At 36.9% G+C, this 15,579-nt stretch overlaps 1 protein-coding gene across 1 annotated transcript in view; it reads right to left on the reverse strand.

Annotated features, from left to right (window-relative positions):
* FBXL17 (F-box and leucine rich repeat protein 17) overlaps window positions 1-14,561 on the reverse strand; it is a 177,576-nt gene extending 163,015 nt beyond the window's left edge. Inside the window, exons 1-4 of the mRNA XM_088129842.1 lie at window positions 13,079-14,561; window positions 10,577-10,699; window positions 7,823-8,080; window positions 4,126-4,257 (exon numbers count right to left, since the gene is read on the reverse strand). Of these exons, the coding sequence (XP_087985968.1) occupies window positions 4,126-4,257; window positions 7,823-8,080; window positions 10,577-10,699; window positions 13,079-13,873 (1,308 nt within the window). The 5' untranslated portion in view covers window positions 13,874-14,561. The remainder of the gene's footprint in view (window positions 1-4,125; window positions 4,258-7,822; window positions 8,081-10,576; window positions 10,700-13,078) is intronic.
* Between the last annotated feature and the right edge of the window lie 1,018 nt (window positions 14,562-15,579).

Below are 15,579 nucleotides of genomic sequence, written 5' to 3' on the forward strand. Positions count from 1 at the left end.
CCAAGGAAGGAGGCAATGGAAAACCACTTTTGAAAATCTTGGCAAGAAAACTGCAAGGACTGATCCAGGCAGTCACCAGGAGTCAACACTGGCTCGGGCACTCCGCCTGCTGCCAAAAAAGACTGTTTCAAGTACATATCCTTCATTTGTACTTCAGAATGTATTTATATAATAGGATGATGTCCTACTTCATGGGCCTAACTGCTTAATTAATCTATACCTCCCTCTAGGAAAATCAGAATCCCTATCAAATATAAACTGAAATCAAAATGAGATGGCATCATAAATTCCACCCTTGTGTAACTGTTTCTTTATGTGCTCATATGCATCTGAGAAATTTACCAGTAACTTACTTAAAGAAAGAAAAGAATTTTAACAGAGAAAACATTCATTCATGCAAAATTATCACTCTAAAAACAGCTATCAGAGTGTCAATTAATACAGGGTTTAATGGAATATCAATGTGAAACATCCTGCAATAGATGAAGATTGCTTTACAAATTGCATACACAATGACAACATCAATCATCTTTACAATGTACAGTGCAAACAGCTTGTTTTTGTATCCCTACATATGCATAAGCACAATCCACCTGCAATAAAAAAAAATGGACAAATAGGGTATAGCTGATTTAGTAGGAAACCTAGGTAATGCCTTTATTTTTGGTTTAGTAACACATCCCCCCTGAAACTCCTGCTATGTTATCTCAAATGGGGCAGGGGGGCGCTGGAAAAAATGAGTCAAGAACTCTAGGAGTGTATGCCAAGAGTACATACCCTCAGAAAACTCACCTACCAATTGAGCATCATCCCAGCTGCATAGCTAAAGCAAGCAGGTACCTTTATAGGTCAGCAGCCACATAGGAAAATGCTGGAGGCAGATGATCACTTGAGTGTCAACAGCAAAGGCATCATTTCATACAGTGTGGGAGAAGGCAATGGTAAAGCTCTCATTTACCAAGAAAACGTGCCTAGATTAAAGCCTTTGGGACATCTTGTGGCTGATGTTACTGCACAAGAAAAGAAAACTCAAAGGGCAAAGCCAGAATTACAGTAGGAATATGGAGGTTAAGGAACATGAACATTGGAAAGTTCAGCACTGTGAAAGTTGAAATGAATTGTTTACACACCAACATCTGAAGGATCAGTGAACTGAAACAGATTAAAATTGGACACTAAAGATCATACTATTTAATACTCAGCACATAAAAAATAAAGAAGGAACAGTGTTGCTTTCATAATCAGCAAGAATACAGCAAAGATAGTATTTGGGTACAATACAGTCAATGACTGAATAATATTAATTAGAATTCACAATCATTTAATGTGGCAAACGTCTACATTTATGCTCCAACTACTCATGCAGAAGAGGAAGTTGACAGGTTTTATGGGAAAGTTCAATCTGAAATTAACAGAACATGTGAGCAAAACATGCTGCTTATGGTTGAACCCTGGAATGCCAAGGTTGGAAACAGTGAGGAAAATGTAGTTGGACTCTATGGCCTAGGAAAGAGAAATGAAGCAGAGAATGACGTATCAGTTTCTGCCATTCAGTGATTTCATTATTGCTAATACATTCTTCAAAGAACCATAACAATGGGGATCACCAGATAGAACAGAGAAAAATCAGACTGATTATATTATTAGCACAAGGAAGTGGAAGAGCTCAAAAATACCAAAGACATGGCCAGTGGCTGATTATAGAACATATCACAAATTGCATAGGTGCAAGTTCACAGTCAAGCTAAAATGGAAATACTAAGCCAACCAGTTTCCACAGTATGATCTTGAGTATGACCCACCATTTTTAAGGAGAATATCAGGAATTACTCTGAAGTCATGAATCTCACTGATAAGGCTCTAGAAGTGTGGAATGAAATCAAATACGTTGTCAAAGATGAATGTGAAAAAAGACTGCCATAGACCAAGAAACCAAAGAAAGCAAACTGGATGTCAGAACAAATGGTGCAAGTCACCAAGAGAAGAGAAGCCACATCCAAGAAAGACAAAGATCTTAGAAAGGAACTTAATAAGAATCTCAGAGCTGTCAGAAGAGACAAGAAGCAGTATTATAATGACATCTATAAAGAAACTGAAGATGGTGACAGACAAAGAAAAACAAGGAAAGATTTCCAAATCATCTTGAATTCAAGAGGTTCCAACCTGGAATTAGTGTGCTAGAGGATGACAAGGCACAAATAGTAACTGATTAAAAAAAGATCCAACAAAAGTGGAAAGAGTATACCAAGACATGTCAACATCTAAGATACCTGAAAAGATATTCCCTACTTACAAGAATCTCTAGCACTAGAAGATTGACTTAGATCAGCACTCTGGTCATTACCAAGTTGGAAGTCTACAGGAATTGATGGAATACCTACAGAAAAAGAATCAGTAAAAGGTCTAATCAAACTATGCAAACTAATCTGGAGAACAGCACAGCGGTCAATAGACTGAAAGAGATCAAATTTATGTATCAATAGCAAAGAAAGGAGACATAACAGAGTGTGCAAACTATTGTACAATACCTTTAATTTCACACATTAGCAGAATAATGCTTAGGATTTTCCAATGCAGACTAGAGACCTACTTAGAAAAAGAGATGTGAGATGTTCAAGCCAGTTTTAGAGAAGGCTGAGGAATAAGAGAGATTTTTGCAGATGCACACTGGAAAACTGAGAATGCCAAAGAATGCCAAAAAGAAATCAATATATGCTTGACTGTGTTGACCATGTCAAGCTAAGGAATGCCCTTAGGAAAATAGGAATCCTAGAACATCTCATTGTCCTCATGTGAAACCTATACACAGGACAAGAAGCCAAAGTATGGACAGAACATGGTGAAACGACTTCACATTGGCAAAGGACTGAGTCAAGACTGTATACTCTTCTCCTTATTTGTTCAACTTATATCCTTAATATATACCGAGGGAGGTTGGATTAGAAGAAGATGAATAACGTTTTAAAATCGGAGGAAGAAACATTATTAACTTGTGGTATGCTGATGAACTACACTGTTTGATAGCTGAAAATGTGAATGATATGTAACTGAAGCTAGAAGTCAAGCAGCATTCATTGCAGACAAGCACATAGAAGAGTAGCAATGGCCTTGGAAAATATATTCAGATAATGTGATATGTTGATACCTAAAAAGATCAATATCATACAATGTTTTTTCCTGTTACAGGATCACTATTTAAGAGTTGGGCAGCAAAACTAGCAGAGTAAAACCTCAATTTACAAAACCTCAATTTTATTATACAAATAATGTAAATTACATCAATAATCTATACTGCTTCAAAAACAGACTTTGCTCTTTATTTGGGGGGGGTGACTTCTATTTAAAAGTTTGCCCACTGCATCCAGATTCCATTGAATAGAGATCCATAAAGGTATCACTGTTGCATAAGATTCAAGAAGGATTGAAATTGTAAAAGGAAACCATCAGGATAGATCAAAAGAACAACTGATTCTAGTTTCACTTGTTGGTGCACTGGTACAATAGGCATTTCATCTAAATGAATCAGGATTTACAAGAGACACAACATTATAAAAAGGGACCAACAGTAGTAACAAATTAGTTTTAATTTGGAAAACTAATAGGAATATAACAATTATTTTGCTCATCCAGAACATCTAAAAAGGAGATACAAAGTAATTGGGAAGTTCAAAAGCTGACACAGTTGCACAGCTAAACCTGTTGGACCTAGAATTTAATATTCAACATCCATGAATGTCTCTATTTTAAATTTTAAATATGATGGCCAACACAACATCTTGCTATCCTAAAAACAAGTTCTAAATAACTGAACATGTTTGCAAGTTAAATGAGTTACTTCATTGCACTGCATTATGGACATGTGAAAAAAAAAATCAGAGATCACAGCAAACTATCTGAACATTTTTCAGGAGGCAGTTATTTCACAAACACCTTTACTGCCATGATAGTTTCCTGGAAAGAATTACCACTGACACAGTCAACTGATATCTTCAGAATCTTCTAGCCAAATTACCTATTGGGAATCAAGCTAACATAACTTATAAATCCTTGTGTAGGTTTGGGGTGGAGGGCATTGAAAGCATGTATGGACAATTTCCATTTAAAGGTATAGCAGACAATACTTACTAACTTGTTTTCTTGCATGTATATTCTCCGTAACTTCAGGCATCCTTTAGCTATAATGGTCATTCCTTCATCTGAGATCTTGTAACACTGCCCAAAATGAATGTCTTTCAATTCTCTGCACTCTGAGCCCAACTGCAAATGAAGTTAAAATCTGCATTAACAACATACTTAAAACCATTTGTATTCTACTTATCACTGTAGAACTCCCAAAAGAATGTACAAGGATAGGAAAAAACCCAGCAAAATAAAAACATTCCACTGAAAACATTCCAGGCAGTTAGCAACATATAAATTCTTGCCTATATGCATACACACATAAAACTGCTAGATTACACAGATTTTAACAACGATATTTCTAGCAGTATACTGGTCTCAAAACATTATCTTCTCTTGCAGTATTCACTGCAGTGCTTCAGCAGTTCACACTAGCTATCTAAACCTGATTTTCAGCAATCAAAAGAAACAGGCTTATTAGATTAGCAATATATTTAATATGTTCTTTAAAAAGTGTCTTCCAAGGCACTTCCAAGAATGTCTTCTGAGGCAGATCTTAAAGTACATTCCTAATGATAAAGTGCAAGTAGGCCTTCATACAACATTTAAAGCCATGGCACCAGATTAAGTTCATCAGTTCTATCAACATACTGGTAACCAACACAATATATAAAACTATAACCATAAACCTAACATTGTATACAGATGTTTTAGCTTCCATTAGGAACTCAGAGTGCACAAGAAAAGTTATTGCAGTCATCTTGGTAGAAGGTAAAGTATCTGAATAATAATGCTTGTTTCCAACTGCTGGAGTTGGCAAAAAGTATTATTGCTGCAGATAGCAGTAAATCCAGGGTGTGTACCTCTCCTTCAGGGGAAATACAACTCCATTCAAAACTAACTATATACTATTGTCCAGAGCAATAAGCTTCTCAACCCATACAACTTCAGTGTTTTTAGGATTTAGTAGATTAAATTTCAAAACACTGTTCATCGATGCATCCAGAACTGAATGCAGACACCTATTAGACAGTTTCACAGTGTCCAGGACACCTGGGCAGAAACAAGGCAGAGATGTGTGTCATCAGTTGAATAATAGCTTTAAGCCATGGTAACCAAATAGTGAAATGGAAGTTGGGAATACGGAAGGCATATATTAAGTAAAGCATGTGGCTTATTGCAAACCTAAATTTGACACATTTTTCTATTCAGAAAGAGCTGTGCATGTATGCAGACAACTTTTTGAAATGTGCTTTTATTATAACATGATGCATTACTTTGGATGCCTTTGGGTAAAGGGAAATTTGAAATGTAAATTTTGTTTTCATACAAAGAGTTGTTTTATTCATATTCACTCAAAATAATTCCCACTGAGTTTTGGGACAGCAAATAACCACAATATATAGATTTAATATTTCAACATCAGGTTTCAACAAACTCATACTTACATGGGAATATAAAGAGTACAAGTAATATGAAATATTAAAAATGTTTGGAAATTTGTATTTTAGACAAAGTTGAAGAAATGTTGATTAGATTACCTGAAAGGCCTCTAAGTCTAAAAGACTAATTAAACTCTGACGGGGGGTTGGGGGAGCACATCCTCTGCTACATATCAAGTTTGAATTTTTCTTACGGTTAATAATTGTTTTGATCATCTCCTATGCATGAAGAATCCCTAATACTTAATGTATTGACAACTTCCAAATACTTGGGAAAGATGTATACATGAGATAGGAAAATTAGGGCACAGTAAAATTACAATTCCATGAATATTAGACCAAAATATGGCAGTAGTATAAATACAAACCATGTGAGTTACAACTGCAACACTGCAGTTCCAACAAGAAGATCAAAATCAACTTTACTAAGTAAAGAAGTAATTAGAAAAGTTAACAACTCAGAATCAGGTGAAGTTAGCAAAGAGTTTTAAAAGCCACAAAAAGAGCTTCTTAGATGTTAAATATAAAAGGAGATCATCCTGCCAGCTTCTCAAAGGTAAAATGCTAGCAGATCACAAAACAAAGCTAAAACTATTCAACTTGTATTTAGCTGCTGTGTTCTCCAAAAGGACAGGGCAGTTGTAAAGAGCAGGATGAAAGAACAGTTTGAAGCTTGAGTTTGAAAGAAACATGGCCAGAGAATACCTATTTAATCTGAATGAGATTCAATTTCCAAATCCAGATCAACTGCATGATGGGATACTGAAGGAAAACACTGATGGTCTGGCAATCTTCTGTTAATTTTCAGAAACCATGGACTCCAGTCAAATGGTAAAGTGCCACATGACTAGAAATTGAAAAATATTGTCACTATCTTCAAAAGCAAGTCTGGGAGGAACTACAGATCAACCAATCTGAAATAAATGCCTTGAAATATTCTACTGCAGATTATGTAAAGATTGATTCATAAGCACCAGAAATCAGTATGGAATTGTCAAGACCAAGTGTTATTAACTAATCTTATCTCATTTGATTATCACCTTGATAGGATAAAGAAATAGGATAAAAATGCTATTTAACAAACACAAATGCAAAAAAATGCTGTTGAATGAAAAATCAAAGGCACAGATATAGCATGGAGAATATTTGGCATGTTTGTGAATATCTTGGAATAATAACTGATTGGTAACTGGAGGAACTGAGGTATGAAATGGCAGCATAAAAGAGAAATACAATTTATTTAGGCTGCATTAACAGAAGTATTATTTCCAAGCCACGGGATTTAATTCTTCCGCTCTGTTATGCAGGTACCATACCAGGTTCTGGACACATACTTTAATTAATTAAATTAAAATAAAAAATAATTTCTCACTTTCCCAACAGCTAACTGTAATTTATATAAATACAATCTTGAAGAATGATTCTGCCAAAAAAATGTCTAAGTTGCTTATACATTTGCTTTGAAACAGTAGAAAGACATAAAAATTGAAAAAACTCTTAACTTATAAATTAATCTCTGAATTAAATTTATCTTAAAAGCATCTAACTTACCCCATGTACCTGAATAATTCAAGACCATTTGTCTAGATTTTGCTTCACTTGTGTCACAATTGGGAATAAATTTAAGTTTAGCAACTGAAAAAGCTTTCCAAGAGTGATGAGATATACGAAGTATGACCTAAGCTCTGAACATTATTACTAATAGCATTGTGTACCTATTCCGAAGTATAATGTAACCAGACAGAATAACAGACTTCCATACCAAAGAAATAAGATTAGGGATAGAATTTTATGGCATATCTACAAACTTAAATAATTGTCCACATACAGCAATCTAGTACAGTAACTTCATTATTTTCAGAATGTCTTATGGAATAAATAAAAAGTTCTAAGACCAGAAAGGACAGGACATCCTTGATATGAAATATACCATATATATTAAAAATGATGTAATTACTCATGATGTAGGGGGCAAAAAAGTTATACCCATCCAATACACAAAATACTGGGAGAACCTCTAAGAAATCACAACTTACTTCAAAAGCTTTCAAAACAACATATAAAAAGTTTTATCAGCATGCAAAGTACTAACAACTGCTGAATTTTGCATATTTTGAATTAAATCAATGGTATTAATTATATACAAAGTTTAACAGAACTTTGATGGCCCTATATAATGCCACTGAAGCCTGAATTCTGAATATATTTAGCATTATCTAAAGTCACATACAGTACAACTTAACTGGTATGAAGAAACTTACCTGCTTAAGTCCTTCATCAGTAAGACGATCTTGGTTGCCAACATGAACTTTCTGAAGTTGAGGACACTGTGAGGCAACTGCAGTTAGAGATGCATCAGACAGCTGTTTACACCTATAGGCAGTATATTTTAGAAGTCCAGGACACTTAGATGCTAGTATACATACACCAGTATCTGTTACATTACGACAATCAGAAATGTTGATTTCAGTTATATTCTGGCTTCGTGATGCAATTCTTTCCAATAATTCATCAGTGACCTGCCAAATGATATCCAATATATAATTTATACTTTTCTTTATTAAAAAATTATACAAACAAAATCACAAAGTAATGTCAACAAATATCTGACTTTAGTACTCATAAAAGCATAGATAGTTGGTACATCATTGTAAATTGTTCTATCCAAATTGACCTACAGAGATTTCATGCTGTTAATACATCTATTTGTAGCACTGAGCTTACCTGATAAAACTCAAAACAGCTCCTAAAGCCTTTATTTCTTTATATATATACATATATACACACACACACACACACATATATATATATATATATATATATATATATATATATGCCACCATTTCAATAGCCCTGAGGAATTTATAAAAATACATATAAAATAAACTTCTTAAACAAAATTAAAACTAATGATAATATTTCTAAATCATTAAAATATGAGTAAAAGTATACAGTTAAGCCCCTTGCTAAGCTGTAATGAAGAGACCAGTCTTAAATATAATTTAATTCCACAGTAAGGGTCGAATTACACAAAAAGACAGAATTTGTTGGTGTTACTGGAAGAAGTGTCCTAAGAGAGTGGGGCAGATTATGTAGGAAAAGGCAGTTCTACAGATAATCTGAACTTAAGCTTTTTAGAGTAAGATGCTATGTTGGTTCTCTATTCTACTTTTATTCTTATATTTAAGTATACTTAGTTTCGTTGAAGATGAATTAAAATGAATGACTTAAAATGGCTAATATTATATAACACTGCAGCTAGAAACATTTCCAACTACCTATAACCTATGTCCAACATTCATACAAATTCCTCAAAAATTCTAGTTCTCAACACAGATGTCCAAAACTGAGCACCTATGAGGACTCCCAAACTAACTACTAACACTGTTAGTTTTGCATTAGAACCAGCATCTTACTTTATGCTAATGTTCAAGTTACCAGGATTTAAGCTCTTATATTATGTCTGGAGCAGCAGAAAAAGTCCAAGTCACAATGGATTTACTTACAGTGTTTCCATATACATTAGAGAAAAATCACAAAAAAAGATCTTAGGTAGCTGGGCTGCATAAAGGTTCTTATTTACATCATTCAGCTCTCTTACTCATGCTAAGCCATACTGTGGTTCAGCATAGTATGTCTGCAGAGAATCTTAACCACAATACAAAACCATGGCTCACCTTAGCTATGGCTCTGCATGGTTTTGTCTGAACAGAGATAGTAGGCTAACAAATAGTATCCCTTTTGCCATCCAAATATAAAGCCAGAATCACTCATGCAGCAATGACTCCATTGCTCCACTTGTTCTTTCAATGCCTTCAACCACCACCTGGAGCAATCTGGAATAGGGTGGTATACAAATTATGTAATAAATAATAATAAACTGGATGCTCAGTTTAGAAACAATGAGTTTATATAAATGCAGGCACTGCTGCAATCATGGACAATGCCTTTATCCCCAAATGAGCCACTATGCCTTTGCACTGTTTTCAAACAAAAGAAACAAACAAAAACAGAAGTGACATTCCACCACAGCAAAGGCCTGTGCAAAGATTACTTAGAAGAGTTTTGCACTATGGACATGACATAATTATCTTTGCAGAAAAGGAGCAACGTAGTTTGTCTCCAAAATATATCTAGCTCCGGGTTGAACTGTGGGGTCCTTGGTGCTCTCTGAGCTTGGTTGTTTGCTTGCAGATGTTTCATTACCTGACTAGGTGGCACTGATGTAACCTAGTTGGGTAGTGAAACATCTCCAGTAAACAACCAGGCTCAGAGACCACCAAGGACTCCACACATTTTCTCTCATTAACAAAAACACTTCATGTCTCTTTGAAGCTTCTGTGCGTCTCTTATCACAGTCATTTGTAAAAATCACTTCTGGCTTTGAAGAGCATTAAAGAAGATTCTGGCACTGGTGAACATTGCTAGAGAACTAAGAGAATCTCTTCTCAATCTTCTCCAGCAACACGTATCTCCAGTTCTTGTGTTACAGAAGGTGGTTTGTAGGAGACCCCCAACTTTCTCCAGGAACATGTGAAAAAGCTAGAAGAGCGCAACTGTTGTGCATGTGCAAAAGCCTCTTCTGACTTTTCCAAGTGCCACAGACCACTGAGAAAAGGTTACAAAGTCAGCAAAGCAAAACTACTGGGTCAATTTTGTTCACTTTTAAAAGTCGGGGGACCACATGACTTCACTCACATTTTCATTCAAGCTAAAACGTCTCTTTGAAGATATATACAATCCTAACAGGTGGAATATTGCCTAAACAGGACCATCTGTTAAATTTGCTGGTAGTGGCTCACAGTGTTCTCAAAGTACACACTATGGTTAATTACACACAATTAACATAAATGTATGCTTAACATTACATATGAACACACCCATAAGCTGTATTTGATATCCAAAATTATTTAGTACCTAACCATTGGTCTGATATAGCATACATTCTACATGTTCATCTTTCAAGCATCACTTTCATCTGAAGAAATCCTATTTCAATATTGCCTACACCATACCTGCTGACGACTACTGAGATCCAATTGTTTCCAAAACTGGAAATCTAAACAGAGGTCACGCCAGTATTTACAAACCAATGATGCTGAAAGACATCGCTCATTCAAAGATAAATTGGAAAATATCTATGAAAATAAAAATAGTTAAGAGAAGGTCAGATGTCTTCAAAGTTCCTTTCAAAGATATGCACATGATATTACCTTAACAGTTCTTCAATTTTTACAAGCATCAAGCACCTTTGTCAAAAAGAAATATAATCCTGGCTATACATTTTTCATAGGTACCCATTAATATTCAACATCCACTGCAAAACAAATAATGGTTGCCATGTTGGCTATGTAAAATCATCAAAAATTAAAAATGGCACACAATACCTTTATTATGGTATCAAATTTTTTATAATGGTTGCAAACTTCTGACTTTAAGCCATTAGACTAAATTTAGCCAAAAAAGCAGGATGAGGATTATAGATGAAAGCCACATCTGTATCAATTACATTCTTAACTGGAATGAGAAAGTTCCTTTGCAATGCATGCAAATCAAATATGAAGTGGTATAACAGTTGGAAATGATGTTATTTAAGTGGGATCTCTCTGTCAGAATGCTGGGATAGAACCACAAGCATTTGATTTGCTTCCCCCCCCCTCCCATTTTCGTAAATACAGATTCCACACCATTTCCATTATACAGGCTTGCTGGAAAAGAAAACAGAAATTAACTAGAAAATCTCTACATTCACAAAGCACTAGACAATGTACGTATGGTTTGAGCTCCATATCAGTAAAAAAACCAAATTGAGTACAAATACATAGTGCTGAAACAACATAGTAGAGTTAAATAGTAGATTGCAAGCAAAGCCGATGTAAAGTTGAATGATAGTGCAGTACTCTCCAAGTTAAAAAAAAAAAAAGTAATAATAAATAAAAAATAAATAAAAACAAGTAATCAGTGAATAAATGTTTAGAATGTGCAACTATTACACAATTTTGGTGGCCTAATAACAGGCACTACCTCTTGGAATATTGTTTTAAATATTTCATTGCAAGTCAATCACAGTAATAAGCATTTAACTTAACTTGAATATATGACTTAGGCATTCCCCCCCATTTGTTAGGCACATTGAGTTAATAACTATCATAGATAGCAAACAGCTGTTTAAAAAATTAAATACCTCTGCTCCATCAAGTAGATACCATAAAGTTATCAGCAAATTCTGTCATTATAGATAGCAACTAAAAGATTAAGCAGAATTCTTTGCAGGGTTGCTTAAGAGCTTTTTGTCTACCTATCTTGGGAAAAACTAAAGTAATTGCAAAAATGTGGGATGCAGAAACAAATAAAGCAATGTACAAAATATTATACTTTGTAAAAGTTTATATTTCACCTGCTGGGAAGACACATAATAAGGGGTTTTAGACTGGATCTTTACAATACTCACAGGTCTCTATGTAGAGAGATGAGTGTCATTTTAGAATACAGTCTTCCAGAATGCCACCTACCCATTTTACATAATACTTTCCTCTGTGCTGCGTGATTCTGCTCAGACTGTTGTCAAGGTAGCACAGGGAGAGCCAAAAGAAAACCATCTACAGCTTTCAAATATACATTATAAATGCTACAAAATAAGCTTAAGTCTTGGGGAAATGATATCCATGAACCATTTGGTGTTAAAAGTCCACAGCTATTGGGGTACAATTAAAAAAAACAAAAACAAATATAAGCAGTTGAGCAGCTTCCAGTTTCAGCTTTTCAGACTTATTTCTTCCTGCAATTCCAGTATAAGAGAAATGAAAGCTGTGATTATCAAAACTACAGCAAATAATTCATTTTAAACATCACTTATTTATAAGGAAGAAGTATATTTTATTTATTTGTTAAAAGATATATTTTGTTTATAAAAGGAGCAGGAAGAATTTTCTAAATCATTGCCATGCAAAGTAGATGGTTATTTAAGTAGCTACAGTTGAACAGTTCTGAATTATTTCTTATCTCATAAAAAGATTTTTAAAAATTCTCATAAAAGCATTCATAATCCTCTCAAATCAGAGATTCAACTTCAGTAAGACTCCTTGTCAGCATTCAAGAACTATTACTACTTTGCCTTCAATAAAAATGTAGTTTAATGCTTTAAATGGATTATAAATGGCACAGAACTCCACACAAAGTCTTCATCCCCATCTTAATGACAGAGCAAAGTAGCACAGCAAAAGCAATCTAATGACATGTTTTCATACTAGAATGGGATTCCGGGCACTGCTGCTGATTGTTTTCAAGCATGACTGACCCCCAAATAGGTCAGGTGCAAGTAGTCAATGCAGAATACAACACAGGTATCCAAGAAATCCATAAAGATCAGTTCTTGATAATGGTGAGGAAGGAAGAACACTTAAATGATATATTCAGGGGGGTTTTAAAAAAAAGATAACCACAGCATACCTTGGGAGTCTCTGTGTCATAGCTACCTGACAGCACCACCCTTGACAGTCCATGCCCACCAAACCCACCTTGAGAAGGATGGAGGGAGGCAGCTGGTTAATATCCGGCACTGGAGGTTGCGAGTCTTGGCAACAGTCCCCCGGGTTTTCGGGGGGCTCCTCACAGTACGGTTCGCGGGGCTCGTGCTTCTCTCTCCCATCGAGCTCCGGCAGTTGCGAGGAAGAGCCCGTTGGGATTAGCCCCTTCCCATCCTCCCCGGCAGAGTCTTTAGGCGAACCTTCCCTGGCACAGTCTACGGCGCGGGGCAGGGGACAGAGGTGCTGCTCGGGCAAGAGGACCTGTTGGCATCCGGCGGTCTCGGGCGGCGGCGAAGGGGCCTCGGCCCCCGCCGCATTTCCCCTGAGGGTGGCGCAACGGGGCTGTTTCCTCGGCGGGCAGGCGCGTAGCCCGATTCCTTTGCGTTTGCACACCATCTCCGCGGGAGCCTCGCTGCTCTCCAGCCCAGACCCGAAGAAGCCCCGGCGCGCTGACGACGGCGGCGGCGAAAAGAGCAGGCTGGAGAAGAGCAAGCGGCGGCAGCAGCGACCCCGCTCTTCCCAGACGGCCACGGGGGGCCAGCGCAGGAGACGGCGAGCGTTGCGGTTCTCGGGGGGCTTCACAGCCGTGCACAGGAGTGAGGCCGACGGCTGCTCCTTCGCGGCGGGTGGACTGGCACTGTGGACGAGAAAACACAGCATGCAGGGCCCACGCAGGAAGCAGGTCCGGGTCCGTGGCGACGGAGGGACCTTTCCCCTCAGGGGGGCGCGGAGGTGATTTTTCTCCGCTTTCGGATTGGTTCCTTTCCGCGAAAGAATATGGCCCATATAGGAAGCAGAACCACGGCCACCCTGCTTGGCAGGGCCTTTTCTGAGCGGCGTCAACGCAGCTCAGCGACCCTCACGACATGGCTCCCAGCGTCTGTTCCTGACTCTCCAGGGCCGGCAGCCACAACGCTGCAGCTTCCGGGACATGGGAGGAAATGGCCAAGACTTCCGTCTCCCTGACCCGCCCCAAGTAGAGTTCTAAAAATAACCACAACAAACGAGGGACTCCATAGAAGCTCTCACTTCCGTTTCCGCTTAGAATCTTCCCACGTGATGGAAGCATGTGCTGAAGTTTTCGTTAAACGCCAGAAAGAGCGGGCTCTTTCTGCGATACTTAGAAATAAGTGGGCCTTCGGTGCTGCTGCTTTTTTCTCGCCCAACTCATATTGAAGCGAGTTTCTGTTTTAAAAAGGAAATGGAAGGCTGTACTGTTTTAACTGTTCGAGTAAAACAGAGTTCAGTGCGCCGCAGTATGGGTACCGAAATAATTCATTAAAAAAAATGACATTATTTTCTTCCCAGCTCGGCTGTGCGCATAGAGGCTTTTACACTGTAAAACCGGATGTATTGTTACAGAACATTAAGGCGTTATTTTGTATTTTCAGGAATTACTGACAAAACGAAGGAGCAACAGATGAGAGGGTCAGCTGCATTGCTGCTGCTACCTTGTAACTTTCGCCTCTGTCCCAGTCCATTCGGGACGAGACAAAGATCGTTATTTCTTTCAAAAAAGGTGTCCTACCCTTAACAGCTGGGAAGTAATACACTCTCTGGAAACGGCAACTTTTTTGCAAGCTTTTCTCAGCCCTCATAATTATCTTCCTAATGCTTTTGAATGTCATTGGCATTCTTTTGTCTTTTGCTCTTGGTTTTATTTGGATTCAGTCAGGCAAGGTTATCATTTGAATGTAAGTATCTAAAGTACTACCAGTGATTCGTTCCATATAATCAGCCAGTGAAAGCACCCTGTGATTGTGATAAGGAAGGCTAAATTATTAATTGTGTCCCTTTCTTCTCCAATTTTTAATTAAATCTCAAATGTTTTAAGACAGCTATAAAAACTTTGTGAATTCCAAACTCTACTCACTCAAAAAAAAAAACAACATAAAAAATAGTATTTGTTCAAAGAAAGTCATCTTGTGCTTGACATATTTTAACAGGGATGATTAGGACAAAAAAAATTGAATCTTGGTGAAGCTACTATGAAAATACTGAAACTCTGTTTTAAAAATAGCACTTTTCAAAATAATGTTAATAGTAAATGAAACATTTTAAAATACCTTAGATTTTTTTGTAAATGGAATAAAGAACAAAGTTCAGAAATGCAACATAACCATACAAGGGAGAGAAGCTAATACAATAAAATATGTTGAGATTCTGATACTAGTTCAATTCACATGTATTAGCCAAGCTATAAACTGGTAATAATTGGCCCCAGATTTTTTCCCCACCTCCACCCAACAATTCTATGCTACAATGTTCTCTCTCACTTCTTGGTTCAGATAAACTTGAGCTCACTCTTATGTTTAAAGGGTAGACTCCCCATTTGATATGCAGATTCCTTTAGGAGGAGAGCATTATCATAATATTACCTTATTATTATATCTTGGATTATAAATCCTGTCATCCCCAGTTATCATGACCAATGGCCATGATGAACGAGAGCTTTGGTGTTTCAAAATTCTTGCATTTTATACTTATGGAAA

The sequence above is a fragment of the Python bivittatus genome, unplaced genomic scaffold (assembly GCF_059951505.1).
Source record: "Python bivittatus isolate LINGU-HERP-01145 unplaced genomic scaffold, Pbiv_v1 ctg000850_np1212, whole genome shotgun sequence".
Classification (NCBI taxonomy): domain Eukaryota; kingdom Metazoa; phylum Chordata; class Lepidosauria; order Squamata; family Pythonidae; genus Python; species Python bivittatus.